At 63.4% G+C, this 16453-nt stretch overlaps 3 protein-coding genes across 6 annotated transcripts; 2 read left to right on the top strand and 1 right to left on the bottom strand.

Moving 5' to 3' along the window:
• Nucleotides 1–27: 27 nt before the first annotated feature.
• Nucleotides 28–4050, bottom strand: PNKD (PNKD metallo-beta-lactamase domain containing). Its single transcript, XM_030278303.4, has 9 exons — nt 3755–4050; nt 2663–2778; nt 2347–2459; nt 2065–2123; nt 1844–1936; nt 1453–1616; nt 1257–1343; nt 1047–1162; nt 28–856 (listed from the first exon to the last, which is right to left on the bottom strand). Exons 1-9 carry the CDS (start codon nt 3907–3909, stop codon nt 683–685), a joined length of 1077 nt encoding a protein of 358 aa, XP_030134163.2. The 5' UTR covers nt 3910–4050; the 3' UTR covers nt 28–682.
• A 153-nt stretch (nt 4051–4203) lies between these two features.
• Nucleotides 4204–9978, top strand: TMBIM1 (transmembrane BAX inhibitor motif containing 1). 4 transcript variants are annotated; one of them, XM_072932063.1, is made up of 13 exons: nt 4277–4330; nt 6667–6789; nt 7135–7378; nt 7479–7561; nt 7632–7696; nt 7823–7876; nt 7999–8049; nt 8209–8248; nt 8384–8421; nt 8619–8706; nt 8817–8912; nt 9173–9226; nt 9324–9978. In XM_072932063.1, exons 3-13 carry the CDS (start codon nt 7162–7164, stop codon nt 9465–9467), a joined length of 930 nt encoding a protein of 309 aa, XP_072788164.1. In that variant the 5' UTR covers nt 4277–4330; nt 6667–6789; nt 7135–7161; the 3' UTR covers nt 9468–9978. The 4 variants fall into 4 exon arrangements, with proteins under 4 accessions (XP_030134165.1, XP_072788164.1, XP_072788163.1 ...); XM_072932062.1 differs by having other exon boundaries at nt 4279–4330; nt 6667–6736; XM_030278305.4 differs by lacking the exon at nt 6667–6789 and having other exon boundaries at nt 4204–4330.
• A 1934-nt stretch (nt 9979–11912) lies between these two features.
• AAMP (angio associated migratory cell protein) lies at nt 11913–16287 on the top strand. Its single transcript, XM_030278298.4, has 11 exons — nt 11913–12070; nt 12354–12506; nt 12890–13009; nt 13141–13280; nt 13367–13511; nt 13653–13736; nt 14014–14129; nt 14667–14770; nt 15245–15335; nt 15607–15761; nt 16016–16287. Exons 1-11 carry the CDS (start codon nt 11983–11985, stop codon nt 16089–16091), a joined length of 1272 nt encoding a protein of 423 aa, XP_030134158.4. The 5' UTR covers nt 11913–11982; the 3' UTR covers nt 16092–16287.
• Nucleotides 16288–16453: the final 166 nt, after the last annotated feature.

Raw genomic sequence — 16453 nt, 5'->3', positions numbered from 1 at the left:
ACGAGGAGAGAAAGGGACGAACAGGTGTAAAATCGATCCAGTCTTTTATCTGGGGCGTGGGGGTGATTGTGGCTCCGATCCCCAGCGAAGCAGCATCCCCCATACCCCAGCAGTGCCACTCTGTGGTCCCGTCCCAGCGTGTGTGTGCGTGTGTGTACGTACAGGGGGGCTCCGGCGTCAAAGATGGGGTGCTGGAGAGGAGCCCCTTGTCTGGAGGTAGTACTGCCGGCCCGCCGCCCCTTGCTGGCTCCATCCCAGCCCCCACAAAGGAGATGCACAACACTGGGGGCTTAAGGGAAGGGGGCTGAGTGGTGATGGTGGTGGTGGAGGGGAAATTGGAGACTCCCAGAAAAACGGGGGAGTGGGGGGGGAGGATTGTAGGAGAAGCCCTTGGTGCCATTCCTATAGCCCCAGCAGTGAGGCGGGGGGCTACAAAATCCCCGAGAGAGGATTGAGGTGCTTCTATGTGACAGCTGGTGACCCCCAAGTTCGAGGGAGCAAAGGCAAGGATCAGTTATGGGGTGCCCACTTAAGGGGGTGTCCACTCTTCCCCCTCCTCCAACCCTGCACCCCGGGAGGGAGATTCACAGCAAAACAAACCACACAGTCTTGGGCTCCCTGTGCCCAACCACCACCTGTGGTGGCCCTGTGGAAAGGGGGGATCCAGGGAGTGGGGGGAGATCTAGGTGGCTTGGTAGAGGTCCTTGCGCCTCCGCACCTCCTTGAGGACACGGGCACGAAAGGCGTCGAGGTCCTCCCCCTCGCCCTGCCACAGTCCCAGTGCGTCCTGCAGCTCCGGCCGGTGGGTCCGCAGGAAGGGGTTGTAGGTCTGCTCTTCCCCCAGCGTGGAGGGGCACTGTGGGGGCACCTGCTCAGCTCTCTTGCTGGAGGCAGCACCCCTGGCAGGGAGCTGGGAATGCCCCCAGAGCCCCCTGCCCTATGGCACCCACCATGCAAGAGGGTGTTAGGGTGCAGCATCCCTGCTGAGGCAGCCCCTTGAGGGGTCAGGGTGGTGGGTGCTGCACGCAGGGACCCCCATGCCTCACCGTGCTCTTCTTCTCCTGCCGTTGCTGCACTGCCCACTGCAGCTTCTGCTCCAGCGCGGAATTGTCCAGCTCCAGGAGGCTGGCGAAGGTCAGGCACTCCAGTGCATATTCGTGGCCTGTGGACCCCCATATGCAGCCCTTAGCATCACCCCCACCCAGTGAGGACCAGGGAGACACCAGCAGCGCTGCCCTGCTGTTGGGGACACTGACCTGGCCAAAGCAGCGTGTCCTCGCCCAAGCCCATGGCCAGGTCCAGGGAGGCGAGCATGGTCTCAGGGGAGCCTTCAAATGGCCTGCCTGGACCCCCACACAACTGCCTGTCATGGGGGGGTCTGGGGGGTACCCCTAAACCCACCTCAGGATGGGGTAATCCCCCAGCCCCCTGTCTGGGGCTGGGTGCACTCACCACAGCCAGCAAGGAAGAGGAGGTCCCCGGAGAAGAGGCAGGGGGGGCTGCCGAAGGGGCCCCCGTCCAGCACATACACCATGTGTCCCACGGTGTGGCCGGGTGTGGCGAGCGCCTCAAAGGTCAGGCAGCCCACGGTCACCTTCTCCCTGTCTGCAAGTGGGCTGTGCCGGGAGCAGGGAGCGCTGTCAGGGTGCTCCCCCAGCCCCAGCACCTCAGAATGTGCGCCTCCCATGGCAACCCTTCTCGCAGGCTGGAGTCAGGAGCATGCCAGGACTCTGCCCAACATGCTACTGGGGGGATGGACTGGTGGGTGAGTGCTGCAGACAGTGGTGGTTGGGAATGCAGCTCCCCCCAGATTTACGGGGTGCTAGGGGGGTGTAGGACTTACTTAGTGAGCTGTGGGATGGCATCAAGAGCGCTGCCATACACCCTGCAGGAGTTGTGCTTCTGGCAGAGCGCCTCGTTCCCTCCGCTGTGGTCCCTGCAGAAAGGGAGATCAGAGACCCTAAATGTACCCCCCACTAAATGGGGCAGGGCTGGGGGCTGCCTCAGGTGGGGCTGCCTTCACAGCAGCTACCAACCCTTCCAGGGCCCCCTCTTGCCCCTTACCAGTGTTTGTGTGTGCAGAATATGGCCTCCAGCATCACCCCCTCATCTTCAATGGCAGCCTGGGGAGGAAATATGGACAGAGAGATTAGGAGGGACAGAGAACCCAAATACCAGTTTTCCCCTAAACCCTGTCTCCCCCAGCTCCCCTGTCATGCTCCAATCTTGCCTTGGGCACTAATGGCTGCAGATTAGGGGCAGATTTGCTCGCCTTTAACCCAGACATGCCACTCTGTCACCTGGAGACAGCAAAACACCGGGTCAGAGTGGTTGTGAGGGTCTCACCTGTACAGCCAGTGGGTCAGAGGGGTCGATGACAGCTGCTTGGCTGGAGCCAGTGTCGATGACCAGGTAGCTGTAGTTGTTGGAGAGTACAGGAATGGGCAGGATTTTCACCCCTGGGGAGGAAGAGACAGAGTCAAGGCATAATCCCCCCTAGCTGGAAAAGGGGGAGTCCAGGTCAGACTCCCCACATCTTACATCAAATTCTTAGTTAAACGTGCTTCAGGCAATTCGGTGCTGGCAATCCTTCCCCAGCCCAAAGTGCCAGTGCTGGGGGACACCACAGAGAGTGGTGTGGCAGGGGCTCTCCAGGACTCACCAGGGAAGCAGTAGGGCTGGGGCACGGAGTGGCCATGCGGATACCGCTCCCGGGCCTTCTTCACCTGCCGCTGGTAGAAGAGGTAGCCCAGGCGTGTGCGGGCGTACAGGCTGTACCTAGGGAGGGCAGACACCCCTAGGCATTAAACCCCAGTTCCCCATACAAACCCACTTGGGAAGGGGGCTACTGCCGGGGCTGTGACTCCCGCAGGGAACACATACAGGGCCACCTTCTCATTCGGGAGGGCTTCAGGTGGTGTGTGTGTGTGTGTACTCCACACCCCAGATGCGTAGTGAGTGCAGGATTGGTTCCCCGAGCAGGCACCCTCCAGCTATTTCAAGCAGCAAGTACTGGGGGGGCATTGCTGCGGGGTGCTCAGCAGGAGGGGCTGGAGCTGGCTGTTCCTCCCCATGCTCCTGGGGGGGGGGGACATGCCCAACCTTACCACGCTCTGGGGAATCAGGAAAGACAATGGGCCGAGGAAAAGGGAGGCAAGAAATGGCCCCGTGGATGTGGGTGTGCAAAAGGCATCAGGCTGCGGGGCTCGGAGGGACCTCCCCGTTTGCACAGCAGCGATTTGGGACGGGACGGGGAATGGTGCAATGACAGACATGTAAAGACCCGGGTTGCAAAGTCCATTCCCGGCCGAGGGCGCCCCTGGATGGCACACCGGGAGCGATCCCTGCAGTAGCCGGGCTTCCCCGCATCTGCGGCGGTGGGAGCCCGAAACCGGGGAGCAGGGGCTCCTGCCAGCGCCGGGTAGCCTGATCACGGCCGGGGCACCGGGGCAGGTCAGCGGTGACACCCGAGAGAAGGCGTCCCGGCACCGCGCGGGGGGAGGCGCCGCCTGATCCCCGGCCCCGGCGGCCGAGCTGACACCGGCCCCGCTCCCCGGCCGGAGCGGCTGAGCCCCAGCCCGGTCTCCCCGTGCCGGCGCGGCCGCGGGTTCCTCCCCGGGCGGCTCCGCACAAGCAGGGGAGGGTGGTGGGCCCTCCCTCCCGGCGGCAGCACAAAGGCGGGCGGCGGTGGCTGCCTCCCTGCGGGGGTCCCGCAGCGGCGACCGCTCGCTCTTTCTCTCGCTCGCTCACTCACCCCAGCCGGAACAGCAGCGGGGCGGCGAAGGCCATGAGCGCGGCGGCGGCGCGGCGGACGCGGCGGAGGAGGCGCAGGCAGGCGGCCCCGAGCCCGCGAGCCCCGGCCGCTGCCGCCGCTGCCGCCGCCGCCGCCCCGCCGGGCCCCGCGGCCATGCCGCCAACCGGCGTCACGCGCCCGCCGCGCCGCGCCCCCTGCCGGCCCCGCCGCCGCGGCACCGGGAGCGGGGTGGGGGGGGGACACACGCCCGGGGGACACACAGCGCTCGGGTCACCCGCCGAGGGGAGGGGATTCCCCCCCGCCGCTGCGAGGGGTGTCCCCCCTTGACGTCACTGCGTGAAGAAGGGGGTCCCTGAGTGACGTCAGAGCCGGCGGGAAGGAAGTCCCGGGGGGACGGAAAAGGACCGGCGGGGTCCCGGGAGCAGCGGGCGGGAGAGCGCGCCCCGGCGCCGGGCCGGGTGCAGGGCGCGGAGCCGCCGCGGGGGGGCGCGGCGGGCGGCGCTGCCCCGCCCCGTCAGAGCCGTCCCGGCCCGTCCCGTCCGGCGGGGCCGCAGCCCGGCGGAGCAGCGGCAGCAGGTAGGCTGGCCCGGCCCGCTCCGCGACCCCGCCGTGCCCGGGTCCCCCCGCCGCCCCCGCCACCCCACTCGTTCTCTCGGCGCTCACTGGAGCGGGTAGGGGCACGTCGGGTTGGGGTCCGGCGGCGGGAGGAGAGGGGACGGAGCGCGGTCCCGCCAGGAGGGACGCGGGGGGACGGGACCCCTACGCGCGGGGTCCCTCTCTAGCACTGGTGCTGTTTTCCGTGGCAGGGAATCGGGGCGTGTGCGGGGTGGTTCGTGGGAGGGCAGCGATACTTCTGCGATGGAGGGTGTCACGGACCCCGTGGGGTGTCTCGGGAGGGGTCGGCACGGCTTTGTGCTTGGCAAGGTGTGGGGTGACATCATGGGGATGCGTGGGGACCAGCACTGCGCAGTGTGGGGGTGCCGGGGCTGGGGCACAGCAGGACGCTGCTGTCCCATGTCTGTGCCCCCGGGAGAGAGCTTGCAGAGGGGCAGGGATGTGGGAGAGGCGATGCTGAACCCCAGCAAACTTGTGTCGTGTGTGAGCGGTGTGGGCCAGTGGGGACATCCAGCCTGGGTGGGATGTACTGACCCTCTCACGTCAAATGAGCAGGACTGGCCTGGGCTGCGCTGGGCCGGGACAAGTTGTGCTGTGTTGTGTTGGATTGTACTGTACTGAGCTGTGCTGTGCTGCAGGAAGCAGCTGTGCCCTGTTGTACTGTACCAGGCTGTGCCATGCCATGCCAGGCTGTGCCACTCCGTGCTGTGCCGTACTAGGCTGTGTTGTACCAACCGGTGCTGTACTGGTGGGAGCTTCCAAATTCTTCAAGAGTGAGGTGCTTTCTCAGGCAGCTTGAATGTGGGGAGCTCTGTCCCCCACCCCAAACCATGATCCCCTCCTAAGGTGGTTGTGTTTCCCCCAGGAACCTGTGGAGCTTGTGGCAGGGGTCTGAGCCTGGCAGGAGCGCCACGGTGGATGGTGGGGACACAGCCCTGTGTTTCCCGTGAGATTGTGGAAGGGATCACGGTTGGCTGTGCCCCATGTGCCTGCTATATGTGCCTTATCTGTGCTGAGTCACGGTGCCAGTGCAGAGTAGCACCCTGTCCCCAGGGACCGTGTCATGCCACTGAGCTGACCCTGGGTTGCCATTTACCATCTAACTGGTGACCTCAGTTTTGGGACCGTGCAGTGCCATGGACCCAGGAGGATTCGGCTGCCTGCTTCCCTGGGTGTGGCAGCTGTTGGGACCCGTCAGGCTGGTTCCTTCCCTGTGCCCAAGGCTACCCCAATGCAGTGGAAACAGGAGGGGCTGGAGCAGTCACAAGCTGCTGGTCATGGGCACAGGGTAGGACCCCGCTGATCTGGTGCTGGCCATATACACACCGCTTTCCCCAGACACCTGGGTTCCCTCTTGGGGACTCTGGTACCTCTGTAACTTGAGTGTCAGTCACAGAGGCTTTCCTAGGGTCAAGGTCCTATTTTGGCCCTTCCCTGGCCCCACAGATGAGGCGGTACCAGAGGGTCCCCTGTGCTTTCTGGGAAACCACAGTGTGGAGAAAGTGAACTTCCTGTCTGTATGGTCACTGCCACACCGGTTATTTATTTTTGGTGTTGTCGTAATTGCAATGATGACGGGCAGTGTGACTGTGGCAGCTGTGCCGTGGCTGGCACGGTTGGATGGCAGGAGGGATAGAGGGCAGCCACGGAACTGCTCCCTCCAGCCCCGCATGGCTGGCATGGGTGTGCCCTCGGCATTGCTGCCTGTCCCGGCCGGCTGAGGGAAACACTGATGTCACACAGATGGAAGTTCCCAGTCCCCTCCTAGCCTGGTCCTGGTTAGGATCTGATCTTGGTTCCTTCCCTGGGATGGTCCCAAGATCACATCACAGCTGAGTGCAGGAGGGTTGTGGGGGCTCCTAGCACCTTCCTGGGGCCTGGGATGCCAGTGCTGAGGGGGTGGGAGGTGAGTAAAGGTCTGGCACTCTCTACTGGCAGTGCTGTTGTTTTGCTGGCCTTGGAGATCCTGCTTTCCTTCTCCTCCTCCTGCTGGGACCAAGCCCAGCTGGCCCTGAGCCCGGGCTGCCTGCTCACAGTTCCCGAGGGCTCTGTTAAGGGGGCCTGGTGTGGCTGAGGAGAGGAGCTCAGCCGCAAGGGGGTCCCAACTCTGCTCCCCGAGGAAGAGTCCGTCTCCTGTAGAGGTGGTGTGTGTGTGAAATCCCCTTGAAAAGGGACTCAGGAGCTCTGGAGCCCCTGTGTGATGCACGCAGCTGTTGGGTGGGGGACACCCTGAAATGGGAGGGGCAGTGGGATCTGCATGGCTGTGATGAGAATCAGACCCTGTGTTTCCATCCCAGGCAGTTGGCAGGGTGATTGATGCCGTTTGTCCTCAGTGTGGTGCTACCAGGAGCCACAGACCAGTCAGAGGTGCTGCTCCTTCCTCCCTGGCAATCTCAGGGTGGGCTTCAAAGACCGGAGAGGTCAGATCCCTTCGGAAAAGGTCACGTCCTCGACGCAGCTTGAGTCAGCGCGTGGCTGTGCCCTGCCCGCGGCTGACCGATGACGCAGGGGCCGGGGACTCAGGGCGCAGGAATGTGGGTGGCCCCAGCCAAGGGACAGTGGGGACATCCCTTGTGTATTATTGACCTGCTGGCATTGGGGCCAACTTATCCTTACTAATTAGGAGCCGCTATTAAAGTGGGAGGGGGAGGCTTTGTGGCTGCACGATCCCCTCTGTCCCTGCGCCTGTGGCTCCGCTCACCGAGAACAGGTCCTGCTCGGGGAGGGTGACAGTGCTGCAGCCCCACGGGTTCTGTCCCCTGCAGGTGCCCGTGGCAGACGCAGGAACCGGCATGTCCCATCCCAGCGCACCTCCGCTCTACGATGACAAGAACCCCCTCTACCCCCCGCCCCCCGGGGGGTACCCCCAGCCCCCCCACTATGCCGGGGGGTACCCACAGCCCGGGGGGTACCCTGCGGGGGCGGGGTACGCGCAGCCAGGGGCACATCCAGCACCAGGGGGGTACCCCCATCCGGGCATGGCCATGCCCACCATGCCTATGCGGTTTGGTAAGTGGGGCACCTTGGATTATCTGGGGGAGGGTGCTAGAAACGGGGTGCTGTGAGGGGCTGCATGGCTGACCCTGCTGCTGAGGGGTGTCCCCCACAGGTGACAACGGCCTCGGGGATGGCTCTGCCTTCCAATCAGTTGACTGGGACGATAGGAAAGTCCGGCATGCCTTCATCCGCAAGGTGAGTCCCAAGGGACCAGGGGCACCTGTCAGGGTGGGGGGCCAAGTGCTGACCCCCCTGTCTCTTGCAGGTCTATGCCATCATCTCCCTGCAGCTCCTGGTGACGGTGGGAATCATCTGTGTGTTCACCTTTGTGTGAGTAGAGGGTTCCTCCTTAGCTTTGTCCTGAAAAAGAGAGGAGCTTGAGTTCCTCGGGGAGTGTTCAGAGGGGACAGCAGTTGCTGTCTCCTCTCCCTCACACTTGTCCCTCCTCTCTCACAGCCAACCTGTCCAGTCCTTTGTCCGGAGGAATGTTGCCATCTACTACGCCTCTTAGTGAGTAGGGGCTCTGCTGGTTCGTGCCCCCCCAGCTCCTGCCCCATATCCACAGCCTCCCGGCCCAGGGGCTGATCCTGGTGGGGGGTTGTGGGGCTCACACCTGTTGTCTCTCCTTGCAGTGCTGTGTTCCTGGTGACTTACCTGGTGCTGGCCTGCTGCCAGGGTCCCCGGTGAGTCCCTAGGGCCCCAGGGTGGGGTGTGTGGGTATGGGGGGTGTCTCCAGAGCATGAAGATAGGTTCCTGCCTGGGGCTGCCCCTGGGGGGTGGGGGCCAGGGAGACACAACATGGTTGCTGTCACTAGCTTACCTCTCTCCTGTTTCGTCCTCAGGAGACGCTTCCCCTGGAATATTATCCTGCTGAGCATCTTTGTGAGTGGGCTGGGACTGGCAAGGGGTCCTGGAGGTGTCCCCATGGCACCCCAGGTCTCCCTGGGTGTGCTGGGAGGGATAGGAGGACTTGTGGACAGGTGGGCAGCCTACTGAGCTCACCCTTCTCTCCCACAGACACTGGCCATGGGGCTGATGACAGGCACAATTGCCAGGTATGCCCTGGGGTCCCTCCTGTCCTCCACTATGCAGCCAGCTCAGCTGAGAGGCTGCCAGGAGCCAGGGGATGCTCCAGTCCCTTGGGCTCAGGGATCACGGAGCTCCTGTCCAGGGTTGGGGCTGTGGGGGAGGGTCTCCAGCACCCCTCTGGCAGGAGGATACTGAAGTGTGAGGTGACTTTCCTTGTCTGTAGCATGCACCAGACAAAAGCTGTCCTGATTGCCATGCTCATCACTGCCATTGTGGCCATCGTTGTGACCATCTTCTGCTTCCAGACCAAGGCAAGGAGAGGGACGCACCCTGCCCTGCCCTTCTGGGGCCAGATGTGGGGAGCTGGTCAGTGGGGACACCCTGGGCTCTCCTGTGACATATGTGTGTGTGTCCCCATCAGGTTGATTTTACATCGTGTCCGGGGCTGTTCTGCGTGCTGGGCATCGTGCTCATGGTGACCGGGATCATCACTGCCATCGTCCTCTCCTTCAAATATGTGAGTGGGAAGGAGAGAGGAGCCGTGGGGTGCCGTGGGTATTCCCGGCTGGCTACTCCCAGGGCTGGTGCGGGCGGGGGGTTTGGGTGGTCCCTTTGCTGGGAAGCAGGGTGTGGAAGGAAGGCAGCTTGCCTGCAGGGAGGGGATGCGTCAGCATCGGCAGCAGCTCCTCAGGAGCCGGGCGCGGGCAGGACCTGCCCTGCCTCGCCTGCTGCCTGCCAGCACCCGGCTCACCCTGCTCCTGTTCCCTTCCTGCGCAGGTCCCCTGGCTCCACATGCTGTACGCAGCCATCGGGGCCATCGCATTCACTCTGGTGAGCTGACGGCTGGAGCGGGCAGAGGGTGTGGGGCAGGGACTGGGGAGGGAGGAATTCCCCCTTGGTCCTTGCCTGACACTCTCTGTCCCCGCAGTTCCTTGCCTATGACACCCAACTTGTGCTGGGAAACAGGAAGAACACACTGAGCCCCGAGGAGTACGTCTATGGTGCCCTCACCATCTACACTGACATCATCTACATCTTCACCTTCATCCTGCAGCTAGTGGGCCGGGATTAGCCCCCTCCTGTCCCTCTCCAGCTGCCCCTCACTCCTCCTCTGGTCTCTGTACAGGATAGTCTGCTTACTGTGACTCTTAATGCTTTGGCATTCCTACCTGTAGGCTGCTAAGCAAAGGGCTTCCCTTGATCATCCCCCAGCAAGCCTCTGAGGGCAGTGGGGAGGACTGGCTGCCAGCGTTAAGGCAGTTTAGCCCAGCTTTGGCACCGCTTACTGAGGCTGTGCCAATGGCATTGGGTTGGCGGGACGTCACAGCCCTGCCTGGGCACAGGGAGCTGGCAGCACCCACTGGGATCATGTTGAGATTTTTTGCCAGAGAACAGTTGGTGTCATTCACTCTGTGCCTTAAATGTGGCTCTGGCCATGCCTCCTCCCCGAGCTGTGGCTGTGCCCAGGGTGGGCAGGGAGCAGCTGGGACCTCCGTGGCAGAGCTCACATTGCAGAGGCCCTGCAGCCACGGATGTGGGCAAAGTTGCACTTGCTAAATAAAATACTTCAGTTTTCCAGATAAGTGCCAGTCTTACTTGTGTGGCAACTCCCTCAAAAAACCCGTGGGCAGACTCAGTGGGGGCTGCGGCCTGGTGCAGCACAAACACTGCTTTGGGATGGGAAAACCAAGGTCAAACAGCTCCAAGCCTGGCCTCCCTCCCCTGCCCTGCTATTGTGGGCAGAAGCCCAGTTGCAGAACAGCTGGGGCCCCCACTGCTGAGGCAGGCAGAGCCTGGGGCTGAGCATTGAGGGAGCAACCACAGTGGCACTGAGCTGTTTCACTTTATTTGTCCCTATTCAGCTCCACATTCATGGTCTGGACAGGCAGGGCAGATGCCACTGTCATGCATTCCATGGGGCTGGTGTCACCTTGGCCAGTCCCTCCAAGGTGCCGCAGTGGCAGCCTGGGCATGGGGGGCAGCTTGGCTATGCCCTCCTGACCATCCTGTTGTACCGCTCTGTCTCGTACTCGCCCTGGTTGGCTTCCATCATTGTTCGGCGGATTCTGAGCTGCTCAAGGCGGTTTTTGTCCACTTGCCATTTGGCCAGGAAGAAGAGGAGGATGCCAGAAGGCAATCCAATGGCCCTGCAGGACAGCCAGCAGTTAAGGAGATGGAGAGAGTGTGTGGGGAAACAAGGGTGCTGTGCCACGCTGGGGCTGCATGGACAGTGCCCTGTTCAGCACCACAGACCTCCGAGACCCCCCGTTCCACCCCGGGACCCACAGAGCAGAGCAGCCTCCCCGTGCCGACCCTCTCCCACCTGAGCTGAGCCACTCACCAGGCCACCCCCACCGGCTTCATGGGGTTCTTGCCCTTCTTGCGTGTGGGGATGTACTCCACGCCCTCGGGGAGCCCCCCACTGCCGGGCTCCTGACTGGCGCGTTGTCCGGCTGGCCGGGGGCAGCTCTGCCCAAAGAGCCGCGTGCCCCGGGCGTCCGGCCACCCCCGGGCCTTGGCAGGACACGCTGAAGCTCTTACTGCCACCAGCAGTCCTGCGGGGACAGAAGCGTTAGGGAGGGGCAGCCATGGGGCAGTGTGGGGGGCCCAGCCCGGGCTGCCTGAAGCTCTTGTACCTGCCCTTACCCCGGCTCTATCCCTGCCCTTATCCCGGCTCTATCCCTGCCCTTATCCCGGCTCTATCCCTGCCCTTATCCCGGCTCTATCCCTGCCCTTATCCCGGCTCTATCCCTGCCCTTATCCCGGCTCTATCCCTGCCCTTATCCCGGCTCTATCCCTGCCCTTATCCCGGCTCCATCCCTGCCCTTGTCCCGGCTCCATCCCTGCCCTTATCCCGGCTCCATCCCTGCCCTTATCCCGGCTCCATCCCTGCCCTTATCCCGGCTCCATCCCTGCCCTTATCCCGGCTCTATCCCTGCCCTTATCCCGGCTCCATCCCTGCCCTTATCCCGGCTCTATCCCTGCCCTTATCCCGGCTCTATCCCTGCCCTTATCCCGGCTCCATCCCTGCCCTCATCCCGGCTCCATCCCCGCCCTTTTCCCTGTCCAGCCCCATTCCCCTGCCACATGCGCTGCCCTTCCGCCAGGGGGCGCTCGGGGGCGGGGCCAGAGCCGAGGGCGTGACCAACACAACGGGGGCGTGGCCAAGCGCAGCGGGGGCGTGGCCCTAAGCCCTCTCCTCGGCGGGGCGGGGCGGGGGCGCATCTCGGAGCGCTTCTGCCGAAGGCCGCGGAGCAGTGCCGTGAGAGAGGCGGCGGAACGGTGCCGGTCCCCCCGCCCCGGGGTTGCCCCCTGCTCCTGCCCACCCGCTCGCCCGCCCGCCGTTACCCCGCAATCCGCCTCGCGCCGCCGCCATGGCGCCGGTGTGCGCCAGCGGCTCCGCTGCATGCCGGGAGCTGCAGTCTCGCCGCTCGGGGGCCGTCTGCGGGCGGCGCCGCGCGGAACTACATCTCCCAGAGTGCGGCGCGCAGGGCGGGGCCGGCCGCGGGCTCGGGCCGTGGTTGGCTGGGGCGGGCGGGGCGGGGCGCGCGGCGGAAGCAGCGGCGGCGGCGGCGGGGCGGGTCGGCATGGAGCCCGGGGACGGCCCGGGAGCGCTGGACCTGCACGGCGACGAGGAGATCATCGAGGTGGTGGAGCTGGGCCCGCCCGGGCCGGGTGAGACGGGGCGCCCTGCGCCACGCACCGGGCAGGGCCTGCGGGGGCTCCGGCCTCCCGCCGGAGCACCGGGAGCGCTGCGGCCCCACCCCATGTCAGGCCCGGCCGGTGCATCCCCCCGGCCCGCGGCCTCCCCCCGTGTTCCTCTTTTCCTCCCTCCCTCCTCCCGTTCCTCCGCGCTTTCCCTGCTCCGGGACTCGTGGCCGCGGCGGCGTCGCGCATCCCCCGCTGCCCCGCCGAGCCCGGCGGCCGCGAGCCGCGCCCTGACCTTCGCCCTCTGCAGATGACCTGGCCGAGGAGATGGAGGACGTGGACTTTGAGGACGAGGCGGCAGAAGAGCCCGATGCCGAGGCTTGGGATTCGGAGGATGACGAGGGGGTGGAGGACGGCATGGAGGCACAGGACGACAGCGAGGTCACGTTCTCGCTCCACTCGGGTGAGTGCTGGGCTCGGGCAGATGCACTTGGGACCCCCCTCGGCACCTGGTCCCACCTTGGCTTTCCCCAGAGTCCAGGGGTGCAGAGTGCCTTGCTAGGCTGCTGTCTCCCAGCCTTCTTGGGACAACCATCAGGACTCAGAGCTGCCCTGGGCTTGGTTCTGCCTTGGCAGAAGAGCCCTTTGGGCCTCCCATCATGGCAGCTGGCCCTGAGCTCAGCAGAAAGCCTGTGCTGCTCCTCTCCCACGTGAAGAATTGATTTCCCACTGGGCTGGGTTGAGAGTTCAGACCCAGTGCTGCACGGGGTTTGGATCCCCTGGGAACATGAGGTGAGGTGGGGTTAGCACCGTAGCCATGTAGCCTCTCTTTGCTCTTTTGTCAAGATTCTGTCTTCTGTGTGAGCCTGGACCCCAAGACCAACACGCTGGCAGTGACAGGTGGAGAGGATGACAAGGCCTTCGTGTGGCGTGTGAGTGACGGGGAGCTCCTGTTTGAGTGCTCAGGTGAGGTGCAGTGAACAGCTGTGTCCCCTTTCAGCAGCGTCTATCAGCACACACCTTTCTCCAGCTGGTGCTGTGCTCCTGGCCATCTTCCATAGCTTGGCTGAGCAGTCTCTGTCTCCTGATGTTTACAGGACACAAGGACTCGGTCACTTGTGCTGGCTTCAGTCACGACTCTGTGTTCGTGGCTACAGGTGACATGTCTGGGCTTATCAAAGTGTGGCGGGTGGATGCCAAGGAGGAAGTGTGGTCCTTTGAGGTGGGGGACTTGGAGGTGAGTGGTGCTGTGGGGACTCCCCAGCCAGCAAGTGGGGTGGCAGCACTTTGGTGACGCTGCCTTTGGTCTCTCTCTCTGCCCAGTGGATGGAGTGGCACCCTCAAGCCCATGTACTTCTGGCTGGTACAGCTGATGGCAACACCTGGATGTGGAAGATCCCCAGTGGGGACTGCAAGACCTTTCAGGGTCCAGCGTGCCCAGCCACATGTGGCAGGATCCTGCCTGATGGTGAGGCGTGGGGCCTCTGGAGTGTGGAATGTCACCAGCTCTGTCTGGGCCATCTGCCCTCCTGCTTCTCCCAGTCTGTGCTGAAGGGGAGGCAGGAGGATGGGGGGGCCCTGTCTCTATCTGCTATCTCTGTCTCACCAGGGAAGCGAGCAGTGGTGGGGTATGAGGACGGGACCATGCGCATCTGGGATCTAAAGCAGGGAACGTCGCTGCATGTCCTGAAAGGTAAGGAAGAAGGAAGAGGTTTATCACCTGGGCTACTCCCTGGCTGGCAAACAGCACCTTCTAGTGGGCTCTGGCCTCTGCCTGGGTGGAGAGGAGGCATCCTCTGAGGGCAGGAGGGAGCCTGGCACAGGGTTTCTCTCTCCCCAGCGGTGGCTGTGGTTTGCCAGGGTGCTGGCAGAGCCAGGCAGGGTGGAGGCTGCAGGGTGCTGTGTTTCAAAGCTCACTGGATCTCTGTGGGGCGGGCACATAAAGCTCATACCTGCTGCTCACCCCCCAGGCCAGGATGGCCATCAGGACCCCTTGACGTGTGTAGCCAGCAACCAGGATGGCAGTTTGATCATGACGGGCTCTGTGGACTGCCACGCCAAGCTGATCAACTCTGCCACGGGCAAGGTGCGTCTGTATGGGCTGGGCAGAGCCAGGAGTGCTGGGGACCCCCCAAGTGTCCCCTGTCCTGGGCCGGGGGCAGAGCCAGGAGTGCTGGGGACCCCCCAAGTGTCCCCTGTCCTGGGCCGGAGGCAGAGCCAGGAGCGCTGGGGACCCCCCAAGTGTCCCCTGTCCTGGGCCGGGAGCAGAGCCAGGAGTGCTGGGGACCCCCCAAGTCCCCTGTCCTGGGCCGGGGGCAGAGCCAGGAGCGCTGGGGACCCCCCAAGTCCCCTGTCCTGGGCCGGGGGCAGAGCCAGGAGCGCTGGGGACCCCTCAAATCCAGGGCCGGTGTGCGGCCATCGGCCGGCGGCAGGCGGCGCCCTCGCGCTGCGGGTGGAGCGCGGGCTGGGTGGTCCCGCCGGCTCCTGGAAGGAAGTTCCCTCTTGTTTGCTCCCAGGAGTTGAGGATTTGGGGCCGCGCCTTCTGCTAATGAGGGCGCACACTCGGTATCGAGTGCGAACGGGACTTTTGTGCATCTGGGTCTTCTTCCTTCCCTCCACCCAGGTGGTGTGCGTGTTCAAGATGGAGAGCGTGACCCCCAAGGCACCCATCAGCGAGGGTGAGGAGGCAGAGTCCAACTCAGTGGAGTCGCTGGGCTTCTGTAATGTGTGAGTGTTGGGACAGCCCCTCTTCAGTGCTACATCTTATAGGGCTTGTCTACAGATTCATTTGCATCCTTTGCACTCAATCTGCTGCATTTCTCTGGCCTCCGTCCTCCCCAGTTGGGTGTAGAGATGCCAGATCCCTTTGGTATGAGGCCAAGGGTCACCAGCTGCTCAGTCCTCCCTGCAAGTGTGGGGATTCTGGGCTAGCCTGATTGACCACTGCTTGGCTGGGATACTCTCCAGACAGCTGTTTTCCTGCCAGGACATGGTCATCTTCACAAACCATGGGCTGATTGCTGACTTGCTGTACTGTTGGGTTTCCCAAGTGGGGTGTTTGATGGCTCCAGCCATCTGGTTCTCCCTCATCCTCTCAATATGTTGTAGCCTTCAGCATAGGGTTTGCCTTTTACCTGCAGTCTTTATGTGTTTCCATCCCTGCTGCCCCATGTGCCATGTAATGCCTATTCCCGTCTGTAGGATGCCACTGGCTGCTGTGGGCTATCTTGACGGCACACTGGCTATTTACGACCTCTCCACACAGAGCCTGAGGCATAAGTGCCAACACGAGGTACTGCCCTCCCCCCTGCCCCGCCCAGGCCTGGGAGGTGGGCTCTGGGCCTTTTGGAGATCTCCCTTGAAGCCCAAGGGCCAGTTCCCAATTTGTACTTCTCCCTGAGCCTTGGGATTCCCCAAAGGGCAGCCGCAGTCTCTGCAACGCGGACGTGCTTGGCCCTGGTGTCTGGCTCTCCTGGGGGGATGGCAGACACCATGAGGGGGTGGGAGCTAAGAGGTCCCCAGTGTGGTCTGGAGGTCCCCACTGTGGTCTCCCCCTGCCCCAGTCAGGGATCGTGCAGCTGCTGTGGGAGGAGAGCTCGGCCGTGGTGTACACCTGCAGCCTGGACGGGGCTGTGCGGCTCTGGGACGCCCGCTCAGGGAAGATGATCAGCGAGTACCGAGGGCACTCTGCTGAAATCCTCGACTTCGCCGTCAACAAGTGAGCAGGCAACTCCTTGGCCCCTTCCGTGCTGGGTGGAGGGAGCAGCGATAGCAGGGGCCTCCAGCCTAGGAGCTCAAAGCACAAGCTTTGAGTGCCCTTGCGGTCTGGTCCCAAGGCTGGGCACAAACCAAGGTCCCTGCTGAAGCTTGAGGCTCTGAAGGGGGAGTGCAGTACTTCAGAGCTGGGCTGGGGGTGATGGTCAGCGATGCTGGAAGCCCCCAGCCCCACCTCTGAGCCCCGTCTCCCTGCAGGGATGCCTCCATTGTGGTGACCACCTCTGGCGACCACCAAGCCAAAGTGTTCTGCGTCCAGCGGCCCGATCGCTAGAACTGTGTCAAGGGATGGCGTCCCGGCGCTGCCCTGCGCCTCCTGTACAGAGGGACGAGGGACATGGTTTCACCACCCTTCTCCAGTGCGTGCTTTGTAATTTTTCCAGCCTGCCCTGCTTTGCCCTCACCATCTAGGGGCCAAGTCAGGGGTTTTGTATGAAGATGTCTTTAATTATATAAATTATTTCACTTAACTGGATGCCAGCTACTCTGCTTGTTGGGGGGGGAAGAGGATCTGGGGAGCTATGCTCCCTCCTCAGGGATCTCCCTGGCATCCAACCATGGCCTGAGGATCAGTGGCAGAGACTCCCACCCTAGCTCTCCCTGCTAGGGGGAATCAGGGGCTCAGGATAGGAGGGA

Source organism: Taeniopygia guttata, chromosome 7, assembly GCF_048771995.1.
Source record: "Taeniopygia guttata chromosome 7, bTaeGut7.mat, whole genome shotgun sequence".
NCBI classification, from domain to species: Eukaryota; Metazoa; Chordata; class Aves; order Passeriformes; family Estrildidae; genus Taeniopygia; species Taeniopygia guttata.
This window is presented reverse-complemented; position numbering and strand designations above follow the sequence as displayed.